At 37.1% G+C, this 14,722-nt stretch overlaps 1 protein-coding gene across 1 annotated transcript in view; it reads left to right on the top strand.

Annotated features, from left to right (window-relative positions):
* WDR49 (WD repeat domain 49) overlaps positions 1 to 14,722 on the top strand; it is a 983,894-nt gene that overhangs the window by 667,359 nt on the left and 301,813 nt on the right. Inside the window, exon 12 of the mRNA XM_044070738.1 lies at positions 7,931 to 8,029. Within this exon, the coding sequence (XP_043926673.1) occupies positions 7,931 to 8,029 (99 nt within the window). The remainder of the gene's footprint in view (positions 1 to 7,930; positions 8,030 to 14,722) is intronic.

The following is a 14,722-nucleotide window of genomic DNA, read 5'->3' as shown; positions in this document are numbered from 1 at the left end:
GGACATATTTTGACTATTGTCCTCATATACCTTTGGTGAGTTGTACAATGACAGGTTTGTTTTCCTAGACATTTTCCAAATATTTACAGGCCTGACAGTCAGTTATATGACATTAAACACTGCCTACATGTTAGAGAATAGCACACTGATATGCCAGGGGGACAGGGTAACAGCCAGCAGATATGGGCTAATTAACTGGACATTCTGGCCAAATCTGTACAGTTGAGGTGTATGATTCTGCATACAGCTTACTACCACTCCCAGGATTCAAACCATGGCTGTGTCTGCTAAAAATAAAACAGTGTATATCACAGTTGAGTGTGCTGTATAGATATTGCTGTGTATCTCTTCTCTGATTTCTATCTGTAAGTCTCCCATGGTTTTACAATCTGACCTTGTAATTACGACACTCTTATACAGGGTTTCCTAGATAGTTTTATTATGTAGCACCTTGTGGATTACAGTGATGAGTAATACCTTATTATTCAGGGAAACTGCAATGCTAACAATGCCATACAATACCAGAGTAAACAGTACCAGTCCAGGATTTCAATCTTTTATTTCTAGGCACAGTTTTCGTATCTGATAGACCTGTGGGGGGACTGTTTGTTAGCACTACCTGCATGTTGCCACACATATTACCAGATTCCAGATTATTATTATGCACATACGTCTCACTCTGTTACTGCACACACTCTGGTCATAGCTTCACAACATGGGGGTGGAGATGGGACATACTTTGCTTATTACTCTCATAACATTTTGGCGAGTTGCTAGAGTAACAGGCTTGTTCTTATAGATATTATCGATCTTATAGATCTTAAAATCATCAGCTCCACAAATAGGCAATAAAGAAATAATATATACCAACCTAAAAATAAACCAAAATAAAACCATCAACATAATTGGATGCTACTTCCCACCTGGCCAAAACATCCCTCCACTAGAAAACCTCCTCAGCTGGACTACCCACCATCTCCCCCAAGAAACTATAATTTTAGGTGATTTCAATATTGACTGGTAATCCTGTTCTGGCAACCATCCAACCCATTATCTAAACCTTCATGGCTTCACCCAACTAGTCCAGTCGCCAACCAGGATAAATAAAACCTCCAACAAGCACACTACCCCGGATTGGATCCTAGTCAGTAAGAGCCCCCATATATAGCAGGCTGCTTATCAGATAGCCTCAGTGATTACTCCCCAACATTCCTACTCAAAAAGCACCTATACCAAGTTAAACCTGTCATCTGCCATCAAATACGTAAAAAACTAAACTTTAACCCACTCACATTCATTTCATCCCTCAAAGAATGTAACTGGCATCCTCTAAAGTACCTCAGTCTTGATGAAGCAGTTGAATTTTTTAATACTACCTTCCTGAGCATCCTTAATTACCACGCCCCCATAAGACTTTCCAGAACCAAAGCACAACCCTCCCCATGGCTACAGAAAACCACTAAATCAGAAATGAAAAACAGGGATAAAGCCTGGGAGCACTGGCACAAAACCAAAACCCCCTCAACTAGACAGAAATTCCTAGAACTACACAATAGAATCAAAAAGCTAACAGAACAGGACAAATTCCAATATTAACAGTCTGCCCTAGACTCCTCCCAACACAACCCCAAACAATTCTGGTCCTCCATAAACTCCATCCTCCACCCAGGAAAAGTCAGTACCCCCTCCTCCTAACATCCCTCACTCCTCTGAAAATATTGCTACCTTATTCAACACACACTTCACAAAAACCATACTATCACTAGCTAGACAACACAACCCTCTCCCCTCCAACCCACACCTTCAACCAATAATCTCCCCATTGTCTTCTCTTTTTCTCCTGTTCCTACCTCCAACATAAAAAAACTCTTAACTAAACTTAAGCCCACCAAATTAGCAGCAGACAACCTCCCAAGTGAATACCTACAAATCACAGCTGATGCTCTAGCCTACCAGGTATCCATCTTGATTAACCGATCTCTATCAGAAAGTTACAATCCCACACTATGGAAAGTATCACATATAATTCCCCTTCACAAAGGTGGCCCCTCCACAGAACTAACCAGTTACCGCCCCATAGCTATTCTCTCCCCACTCTCCAAAATTTTAGAGAGATGCATCCACTCTCCGGTCTCAGATTACCTCCTAACAACCTCCTTTCCAATACCTAGCATGGTTTCCGACCAAACCATAGCACCCCCACTGCCTTACTCTCCTTTACTAACACTATCCGTCAGCATAAAAACAATGGCTATCTCCTCTCTGCTACTTTTTTCGACCTATCTTAAGCATTCAACATGGTCCCACACAAACAGCTCATCTCTGTCCTCAATAACCTTTCCTTCTCTCAATCAGTCACCAAGTGGTTTCAAAATTACCTGTCTGACCGCCAACAATCCATTGTATGGCATAATTACATATCTCCCGAACTACCTGTCTCTGTAGGGGTTCCCCAAGAATCCATCCTTGGACCCCTACTCTTCTCTGTTTTCACCAATAATCTAGCCTCTGCCACCAAACATGGCACACTCATACAATATGCAGATGATTCAACCATCATCTGCTCAGCCCAGTCCCTACTCAAACTGCAAAAAGTCGCACAGGAAGTCTTTTCCTCTTGAAACTTGGTTATCCAATGCCCAATTAATACTCAACCCAAACAAAACTAAACTACTCATCTTCCAACCCACCAAACATACTCAAAACAACTCTCACTTTAACATTACAGCAAAAGACTGCACCACTATACACCCAACAGAACACACCAAATTGCTAGGAGTGGAAATAGACAATAAACTCAGATTTGACATTCACATATCTATGACCATAAAAAAAGGTCCACAAAAAACTAGGAGCATTATACAGAAATAAGCAACTTCTCACCAAAGCAGCAAAGATTTCAGTAGCAAATTCGCACCTTATCTCCACCCTATGTTATGCCTCTCCAATATATAGCAACCTAAGGCAATACGATCTAAACAAGCTCAAGACCTGCTACAACAAAATCACCAAATTCACCACAGGGGCATCCTGCCATAGTCACCACTGTCTCTCACTTGCTGAACTGGGCTGGCTTGAACTTCCTCACCTCCTTCAATGGTAACAACTCACACTCGCCCACAAAGTACTAAACCATCCACTAAAAGTCACATCCCTCCAGAATCTACTCCAACCCTATTGCACCACCAGACCACTAAGATCCAGCAAAAAAATCACTTGCAAATCACTAAAGCCAATAACTCTGCTGGTGAAGCACTATTCTCTTGCATCATAGCCAAATTATGGAACTCACTCCCACCCACAATTACCTCCGTACCATCATGCACCAACTTCAAAACTTTACTAAAAGCGCACCTAAAAACATGCTGGCTATGCCCTTGCAACTCCCCCTCTAATATCACCCACTGCATACACCCACTACCTTTCTTTCCATCCCACTAACTACCTTGATTATAGCAAGCTCAGATGCTCATAAGCCTAACTACTTATTATTCAGCAGGAACTTCTTATTGTAACAATTGTTAATGTCTGTTATGTACTTCACAGATGATAAAGATTCTAGTTGTCTACTGATGTACTATGTTCTTCATCTGTAACTATGTTTGTAATTGTTAATTGCTATGTTGATCAATGTTAATTGCTATGTATATCCGATGTAACTACTGTCTGTATATTTTAACTGTGAAGCTTTTCTCCCCAGGCCTCCGCTGAAAATGGACCTACATCCAGTCGGACACTCCCGGTCAACAAATGTAAATAAATAAATAAATAAATAATATATTTCTGTCAGTTATGATGTCTGACAATCAGTTGTATGTCATTATGTGCTGCCTAAACTTCTGGGATCATCCCACTGATTTGCCAGGAGGACAGGGTGACAGGCAGCGGATATGGGCCAATTTCTGGATAAATCTGTACAGTTATGGGGTATGATTCTGCATACAGCTTACTACCACTCCCTGGATTTGAGCCATGGCTGTGTGTGCTAAAAATACAACAATTCACATCTCAGTTGAGTGTGCTATTTGGCTTATGTTGTTTTTCTTTTCACTGTTTTCTGTCTAAGTCTCTCTCAGTTGTACAATATGACCTCTTGTGATTACAAGAGTCATATACAGACATTCCTACACATTTTATTTATGTAGCACAGTGTGGGTAACAGTGCTTAATACAACAGTACTATTAAGATATTGCAACACTACATTATCATATGATACCAGAGTAAACACAAGCAGTCCAGCAGTTAGACCTTTATTGTCAGGCTGTTAAGCTTTTATTTACATACAACCTATATGAGACTCTTCCTGCCATATTGTCTGGTGTATACACAATACAAGTTTTATACTGGCAATTAACTTTCTACTACTTTTAGATTTATTTCTAATGACAATGCATGCAAGAGTATTACTAACCTGCCTCGTGACGCAAACTCTGCAATCTACAGGCATGGGCTTCCCTGTTCACAGCCCTCTCATCTGCCGGTTTCAAAGACATAAGAGGAATATTTAGTCATATCTATCCATAATATACATGAGCTGGCAATTATTAAACAGATAATAGACTGATACTTACACACGGCTGGGACATCCCCCGTCCGCCTAGCCTCTTGGATCCACTGATCCAAGAGCTCCCTCTTTCTCCGCTTCAGGTCAGCATACTGATGCCTGACCTGCTCACCAGTTCAAGGTATGCCAGTGGCACTGGTGAAGTCACAGGCGGGATGGTCCCAGGCTTCCACTTTATACTGGAAACCCTGGTACTGGCCCTGCAGCAATCTCTGGTCATGGTCTTTAACAAGGAGTCCTGCCATGACTTTGGACTCCTGGATGCCCCAGTGCTGCGCCTGAAAGCGCACTCCTTCTCCCACAACGGTCATAATGCCTACAGGAGGAAGCTGCAACTAGTTATGAGATGTATTCCTGCCTGTTAGGTTTAAATAGGGCCGATTTCCTGCACTTTGCTGTGATTGGACGGTTTTGAAAATGCTAAGCTATGGGCAAACCTGCTTACCTAAGGTTGGCATTGCTTAAAGGTGTATACCAATGGGCAAACTGATTTAGCTGGCCTACACATTGCTTATACCTAGTAAGCAGGGATGTGCAATGCTTAGCACCGCTTAATTTTTAATTTGCATACTATTTGCTGTTTGGCATTGATTTATTATTCATTACATTTTATATTTGTGTTTGGTATCCATGATTCATGTGTACATACACTGTATGGGGTACTTGTATTTATTAGGGGATTTCAACACTTTATTACAATGACACCTCACATCTGGGCTTAATGCAGTACTCCATTTCACATATTTATGTTATGTAGTAGGTTATACAACATAAAACTGTATATAGATTCCTTTCATATGTTACATTTGATTTTCCTATAGTGAGGATCTATTTGGTGATACTTCAATCTTATGTACTGATGTTATGGCTTACTGGTTAATTACTGTGACTATAGTGTACATGTTCCTGGGTTCAAGACCTGCAAGGGCTGTTTATTTTGTTGCTGGGCAGAACAGCGGTTGTTGGATGCAGAGTGATTAAGGCACTTTTAAGCAATTGTAAGTGGGTTTGCATGGGTTTGCGCAAAGGTAAGCAATGCTAACGTCCGGTTAAATATGCTTACAGAGAGTTAGCTTTAATATTGCTTAATCTGTGTGCGCATTGCTTAACCCCACGCAAGCAGGCTTAAACCCGCTTACTACTGCTTAAATACACTTACTCCTGCTTATTACTGCTTTATAGTGCTTACTCCCAATTACCCCCACACTAATTTAGCCAGAAATGTAACATGGTTCTTGGGAAGGTGGTGGATTTGGACACTGTATGGATTTATCATTTATTACACATTATACCTTCGATTTATATCCCTGATTCATGTGTACATATACTGTATGGGGTACATGTGCTTATCTGTGGATTTTACAACATTATTACAATGACACCTCATGTCTGCATTTAATGCAGTACTCCAGTTCACAAATATATGTTATTTAGTAGGTTATACAACAAAAAATATTGTTCATAAAGTGATTTGACATGGAAAATAGAATGTACTGGAGTGAGACTCGAACCGGGAATGACTGCTTGTAAGGCGAATGCTCTGACCACTACACTATTGCAATACTGCTTCATTTGCATATATCTTGATAATTATCTTCTTGCGCTATTTAAGCTACAGTATACGTAGCTAAGCAATGGGCAAACCTGCGCACCTACAGTTAAATTTTATCTGTTTGATAAAAACAATAAATTGTTTATATTATTATATTTTAAATATTGCTTATAAACTTGGGGGCTGTTGCTGGGGGTATGCAACCCCATATGAGCAGTCTCGGTCATTGTAATAGCTAAACTGCAGTTCTTTACTGTGGGGGCATGTATATTGTGAGAGCTCTGCTCTCAGACACATCCCCTGCACTCGTCCATGCTCCATGTCCGTTTAGGAGCTCAGTCAGCCAGCCTTCATTAATATGCACGGTGCGCTGCCGTGCTGCTCCTAAACAGTCACTTCCATGCAGGACTAAGCTATTCCTGCACAAAAGATTACTGATTCCCGGGGTTGGTCCAGAGTTATTTTGGGAAATGGGGTACAAGAGGAAGGAGGGGAAGGGGAAGGGGAAGGTAATTCAGATGAAATTGCCAGAGATGACTTAGGCCCAGTTAAAAATACAGAAAGACATATGCATTCACAAATAAGAAATAGTAGCCCAAAGTTCAGTTGTGTAACACAGAGTAGTTATATTATTTACTATTAGTGTGCATAGCAATTACTTAAGAGATATTTGTTCTGACTTATTTTAGAGAAAATTGTATAACTAACGTCCTTTCTAATTGATAGCAGTCAGTAATATCTCAGTCATGTGGTACCATTTTTGAATTACAGGATATGCAATACTATGTAAGAAAAAATAACAGTACCTTTTTGAATTTTATCAAGGATCTTTGAAGCATTGACATTTATAGGTTTTCTTTACATAGTATTGAAATTTTGCTCTGAAACTGGATATCTTGTGGTATTGTTCCAGATTCCAGCAGGTAGATAATATTTTGGAAATGGATTTTCTCCTACTGCAAGATAAAATGAGGGTCGAACTAGAAGAGTCCATTCTTATTTATGGGAGTGTAAGAATGTAATTTATTTGCTAATGGTTGGGTAGTAACCATTATATGGCATACATCTCATCTGTCCAGATTTTCTGAGAATGTCCAGATTTTTGATGCATATTTTTGGTCTATTCCTCATAAAATTTTTGTTTTTCTGGATTTTTGTGGGAAATCATTGAGGATTGAATTCCATGTATAATGACAAGCATTTGAGTTTCTAAATTCATATCCTTCAGAAAATGCATGGTAACACACTAGTTTTTATTCTGGCAACTTTCTAAGATTGTAGGGGTGGTGTTTGAAATTTATTTCTATTTTTTGAGGCTTTGTCCTCCCCTCCATTATTTTTGGCTTTGTCGAGATTTTTTGTGCTAAGAGGTTGAGAGCTATGTTATATGATAATTTGAAATGAGGAGCTTTCAACAAAAAATGGGCTCCTGGTGTAACTGGCATCCAATTGAGTTTTGATATAATGGTATATTGATGATCATTATTTTGGGCAAGTAAAGTAAATCAAAAATATCTTGAATTCTGTTGTTTGTATAGGTGAAGCATTCTTTATAGAATTGCGTAGTATGACTGTATTCTGGGTATAGCTGAGTATTATAATTAGTAAAGTATATTTTAAATGAGGGGAAATGAATTCATGGCAATTGCTCTTCTAGCCTCGATTGCTTACAGGTGTAATAATCTATGCAAATAATTATGCATGTATGCCTTTCTTTTGTTTCATCTATTTGCTTGCAGAATGCTTTTTTGGTCATAATTAGTTCAGAACGATTTATGAAAGAATATATCTATCTTATTTTTATATATTACAGGAAGTTATGATGGAGATATAGTCATCTGGAATAACAATACTGAAAATGCATCACGAAAAATACACTCGGATCCAAGCAGAGCTCTCAAGTCCAAGTCAGGCGAGTATCTTCAAAATATGCTTTGCACACAAGTTTATTTGCATATAGCTACTGATAATATAATGCCAGCTGGTGCAGTTCATGTACTATGTGAATACATATACAGTCACATCATTCTAATAAACTGCAAGCTTTATGTTGAATTTGTCAAATTCATCAAAGTCATTGATCTTTAGGTCTGCTTTCCTGCACTTGTATTACATTATTCATTATTTTTATTTTCTATTTAGGATTAATAACTCTTAAATGCAAAGAATTTTCATTTACAAAGACCAGATGTCCCAGAAGAATAAAAAACCCCCATATATATATATATATATATATATATATATATATATATATATGTATATATATTGGTTTCACTTCAAAATGTTAAAAACTCATAACATCTAATTTCAAAAACAGAGAGACCATAAGATCGAAAATTCAAAACATATAAAACTCATAACATCGAAAATGTATAAAATTGAGTAGTGTATCATCAAACATGCAAATATTATAGTTTATTCTGTTAATCTGTATATAGTGTTTATTATGCCACTCTATATGTGTTTTTAGGCCATACAGGTAAGTGATTTAGACATTATGTGTACATCCTTTATGGTGATCGCCATACAGTGGGGTTAGGAAATTAACTTTTACACTGTAGTGCGATCTCGGAGTTGGTATATTTAATTTACAGGGGGTGTTAGGGGAAAGAGCCCCCCCCCCCTACTTGGGGGACTTGCAGAAACATAGTAAAAAGTGTGTTTTTTCATTTGGTGTTGTTATAGGTGGAGGGGATGTTATTTATATTTGCTTTGCAGTTTTCAATGTTGTGAGATTCAATGTTATGAGTTTTAGATGTTTTGAATTTTCGATCTTATGGTCTCGTTGTTTTGAAATTAGATGTTATGAGTTTTCAACATTTTGAAGTAGAGCCATACATATATATATATATATATATATATATATATATATATATATATACACAGATATAGATATATATAGACATAAATATATGTATATATATATATATATATATATATATATATATAATATTAATGCAAAGCATAAGTCATTGTATAGTGAGATAGCATATTTATTTTCTCACAGTCTTGAGTCAGTAAGCCATTTCACCTATGACACTTCAGGTAGGCCCAAGGTAGTATTAAATCACTGGTGCACAATGTTAATGCTAGAAGGCTGAAGGAAACTGTTCTGCTTGTAGAAGCAATATGGTGAGTGACAAAGAGAATAAGCTGCAAGATTGAATCAATGCGTAGCATTACACGTGAGTGAGGAGATGAGTTTAGCTGGTGTACAAGCAAGCAATAATGCCCGACAGGTTGTGTGTTACTAAACAGGCAGAGGGCCTCTACACCACTGGAAGGGTATTATTTACACAATAACTCACACCTTGGAGAGCATTATTGGGTTTAGAGAATGGGCTATCTGTTAAATTGCTTTGTATTTGTTTGTTTTTGTTTTTTTGTTTTTTTTTAATCACTATATATGTTTTTAATAATTTTGAAGTAAAATAGGTCCTCTGCCTACTGTTCCAAACTTGCTGTAGTATATGCAAGCAAATCATTGGGGGATGAAGTCACTAAATAATGTGTTACATTTGAGTTTCAGATTTTGCCATAGCTCTCAACTAATCGGGGACAAATTTCAACAGAATCCAGAACAAATCCAGAAGTAGTCGGGGACACTTAAAATATTAATACTATTAATCTGAGTCATTGACAGAATAGGAGAATGTGAATGAATATACATTTTCTGAAGTAAAAAGTATATAACTATTTATTCTCATTCTTTAAGTGTAATTCACCACCTTTTCTCCAAAACCCCCCACTTTAAAAGGGGTTATGGGAAGCAGAGCTAAAATTTGAGTCAAAATCAGGGGTGTTCCTGAAAAATCAGGGACAGGTGAGAAGTATGGACTTCTTATCCTTCTAGGTGTTAATATAAATAATGTTATTATAGCAACTTTCTAATTTTATAAGAGCAGTATTTAAAGTCTATCCCTATTCTTGAGCCTTTGTGTCCCCAATTATTTTAAGCGTTATCTGGATTTCTTGAGGTGAGAGGTTGAGAGGTATGCATACCTCTTATTTGAAAGAGTTGCATTTACTTCTTGATCGATCTCTATCAATCAGTCTCTCACACTTCAGCTTTCATGCACACAAATACCTGTATACTCACACATGCAAACAGAAAGATAAACACATACACACATACAAGCACATACGCACTTTTCTATTTTCTTTTATTATCTGTTTTAAGTTTACACTTGCTAAACAGCAAAAATGCTGCTTAGCGAGAGTAAAATAATGGCTCGATTGCTTTCCCTCATGCACACATGCATATACCACACAGATTTTTCTTTCTTTTAATTTTACACTTACTAAACAGCAAAAGCGCTGCTTAGGAAGTGTAAAATAATGGTGGCCATTATCTCCATTACAGTCTGAGCTCCAAGGCAGCTTAATATGCTGCCATGAAGCAGTAGACTATTTTTTCAGCAGGCATTACCTGTGCATCAACACCTGCTGGAGATCATTGGTTCTCCAGTCAGAGTGGTGATGTACAGGTCGCCCTTTCTCTAAGAAGCAGCATCATCCACTTAACTAGTCTGGAGGAAGGTAACCAAAACCTACATGCAGATCAAGGAACTGGAATTGAAAAGTGGAAGAGCAATGGAGCAGTGGTAAGCTTTTCTAGAAGCCAGTTACAAATGAAAAGGATGCAGTAGGTGAAAGAATACTGTAATTGAATAAATGGGAAAAGGATATTAAAAGGCTAAATCTGGAGTGAGATTTATTTATTAACTGAGGTATTTGGTTGCACTAAATATTCACAATGTAGAAGGAGATGTAAGTATCATAAGGTTCTTTTTATGCATATTACTTCTGCTGAATAGGACAGTAAGATTCTGTGTTGCGATGTTAAGTTTAGATGGTTAGTACACATTTTTTTTTTATTACAACCATTGGAAAAGTTCTGAGATTTCATCAGCTAAAGTGCTAGAAGGTTACGAATAGTTCACAGGCACTAATGACATGGCTTATATACAGTTCCATAAATTATATTTTATAGCCGATAACCACAAAAACATAAAAATGACTAGCAGGAACATGACATTAAAGTTGGAAGGGTCACAGAAATGTCAAGCATCTATTAAATTCTTCTACTAGTAAGCAGACTTGCTAGACAAATGATAGAATACTGTTTAAAGTAACTGTTTTTTATGTGTGGTCAATAATATCATTTGAAAACATACAACAAATTAATAACTACTTTGGCTTTGTGAACTCCATTGTACCTCTCTCTTTACCCACCTTACTGTCCTTATGATGTGCTTGACCACCTGAAAAACTTATAAAAAACAGCTCCTATAAAAGCTTTTTTGAAATTTGCAGCACCACTTTCACCCCTTCTTTGTAGTTCTGCCTCTTGCCCCAGTCTGTAAATATACTGATCTCCAAGGGTGTGCAAACATACAGAAAACTGAAATGCACTTATCCCATTCTCTGTAACACTGGACATAACCTGTTTAGGGACTGGGGTATGGGAGAAGAGCATCCACGTCGGAGGTGGGGGTAAGAAGACACATAGCATGGTCGATAGGATCCTTCATTTTAAAGTATCCTGGGACAGAATACTGGAAAATGGGATAGGATCAAGAAATCTATGTAGGCATCCAATTGTTAGAGTGGATTAATAACCCCTGTTCAATGTAATAGAGAATGCATGGGTTTTGTTTTTATTCCAATTTACTGTTAAGCCTTAGCTGGCAGATAAGGTTTCCAAGCCATGGCCATCTACTTATAGTTTTATAGTGACCAGAACTGCCAACCCTCAAAAATAAAAATACCGACAACGCTTAAGTAATTTAAAACAAAGACATTTTATTGACATCTTTGCTGACAAATAATTTAAAAAAAGTTGCTTAAATTTTAAAGTCAAAAATTTCTCATCATTGTTCATAAACTAGTAAAAATATGAGTGTCCCTGTATCCATTTTTATGAATTTAATTAATTTCTTCAACATTCTGAAGCTTATCAAATTTGAGGTTATACACCTGTATTACCCATTACCAGACTAGCAAAAATTGTACCCTCAGGTCTATGACTGGAAGTAAAGAAATAATGCAACAGAGGAAATGACACACAAAAGCCACCTGTTCTGATGCTGTATTTGACCAGACGAGCAACTTATAAAAAACAGCTCTTTAAAAGCATGTTTGAAAGGTGCAGCACCTCCCCTCACACCTACTGTGTAGCTCTATCTTACATTTTTTTCTGTGGGTGTGCAAACTTAGAGAGAAGTGAAATGTACTTAGTCCCTACATATGGTACATCCAGTGTTGCACCAACTTTCAGGCATCCTAACAAGCTATGTGCTGAAACACTAACCTGCAATGCAATAGGGTCACATCCAGCAGGTACCAGAAATGTTTACTGTGTTCACTAAATAACATACAAACAACTGATTTTGAGTTGTTTTTTAAAAAAAAAAAAATTGAAGTAAAACTTATCATTCTATGTTTTTCTTAGTTTCTTCTTTATACTTCTCTTATGAAATGTAATGGTCCACTTGTCATTTAGACATTTATTGTGCGTTCGTGTTCCAGTGACTTATTTAGCATTACATGCTTTTGAAGGTCCCTTTCAAAGTATTGTGATATACTGTTTCTGTCCCTGTTCGTGTAGCAAATGTAAACTGTGAAAATCAAAATCATTTCCTGTTACATTACTATTAATTAGTTATCATATACCCTTCTTCTAATGTATTCTGTTATACTGCACATACAACGTTCATTGCCTTTTCTTTTCTTGTGAATTTTTTTCTAAATGGTTCCACTCGGGCTTTTTGTTTTGCTGCCTTAAAATTCTTTCCTTCCTATGTCAATGTTTATTTCTTACCACTGCAGTCACAGAGGCTTACCCACCTGAACTCAAACAGGATGTTGTTCTAAAATAAGAAGATGGAATGATGCTACTCAGGCAGCAAGTGGAGATGCAACTGCACATCTTGGCATGACCTTTCTGCACCGAAACAAGTGGAGAATGTTTAGGTTTCAGGCTCAGCATTGGATGTCTAGACTGAAATTAAGGACTGATAGTATTACTGTTTAGTACCAGCTCAGAATACAAGTTGCAGGACTGCTGTTTGATTAAAATATACCTTTCCAGGACAAAGAACAACATTGTCAATGATAATGTCTGAGGATGCTGGGTAGTAGCCTTTCCTCTTTTACTCCACCTGGCTTTTACACTTTTTTATCAATAATAAAATATTTTTACAAACATATTCAAATTGTGGGTTTTTCTGTGAGCTATTCATAAATTTACTGATGATTAGCAACCCTGATATTGATTACATTAGGTTGTTGGTTTATGGAGAAAATACCCATCACTCACATCCTAATAAATGTTAAAATTACAAACGTTGCAAACATCAGGAAGTATATTATCATATAGTAAAAAGAGTAACAGTCCAAGGCTAGAGGCTTGTAGAACTTCATAAGAGATGAGCTGAAGAGCTGAGTGATTGCTGAACTGATTTGGGTGTCTGCCTTACCCAAGAAGAAAATGCATTAGTGAACAGAAAGATGTAATTATGCAAAAAGCCTGAGAACTAAGGGAAGCAAGGCAGAATCAAAGGTCTTGTATAATGCCACCATACCTCTCAGCCGCACGGCACATAAATCTGGACAAAGCCAAACATAATGGGAGGAAAAACACCCCAAATCAGGGACAGATTTTAGATATTCACTTATAAATTGAGAATGTTGTTAGAATAAGAAAGTTTTGTATTAGCATGTAGTTTCTTGAAGGTATGAAGTCTGAAACTCAAATGGCTGCCATTATTTAATGACTTCAATCCCTACTGGTTTATCAGAAAACTACAAATTTTATAAGCAAAAGACCAAAAATATGAGGCAAAAATCCAGACATTCTGTGAAAATCTGGACAGTTGAGGGGTATGAATACAACATATATGGCTATTCCCTCAGACATTTACTAGCAATGAAAGAAAGGGTGAACAAAATCTGCAAATCTGAGAAGAGGACTGAGGGATGAGGGGTGATATGTCCAAGTCTTAATCCATGCAGGTGAGATCAGAAGATCCTGTTCCACATAATAGCCAGTGAGCTGCAGAGGGCAATGAGTTCTCAGAGGACTAGCCTTAGTTAGTTAAAATACTTAGCTTCAAAACAAACTTGGATGTACTTTAAGGGCTGTGAAATGGATCAATAAGAACCTACAACTAGTGCAGAAATGTATACAAATGTATATTGTCTTCCTTTTTTTTTGTTTGTTTTTAAGTGTGATTATCTGACAAATTTCCTTGTGAAATTGTTGAATTGTCCATTTCTTCAGTCTTGCATTTTTATTGTATTTTTGTCTTCTTATTTATGCAACTTTTTTCCCTTATTAACCATCATTACAAAACTGCTTGTAAGATAACACCTTTGGTTTTGTATGCCTAAGTTCTTTCTTATTAAAGAACAAAAGCACTGATTTGTAGCGGATCTGCTTTTTCTGCACTAAGTGTTTTTGTTTTTTATTTCATATGTATGTTGAGATTGTACAATGTGCATGTGGAGTTTTATAAAAGTTTTTTGCAATATGTATGCTATATTTTAAGTTATATTGTTCATTACTGTTGCTGTGATCAGTACTTATTGGCTATGGTAAACT

Source organism: Protopterus annectens, chromosome 4.part1, assembly GCF_019279795.1.
Source record: "Protopterus annectens isolate FY-2018-M chromosome 4.part1, PAN1.0, whole genome shotgun sequence".
Lineage (NCBI taxonomy): Eukaryota > Metazoa > Chordata > Ceratodontiformes > Protopteridae > Protopterus > Protopterus annectens.
This window is presented reverse-complemented; position numbering and strand designations above follow the sequence as displayed.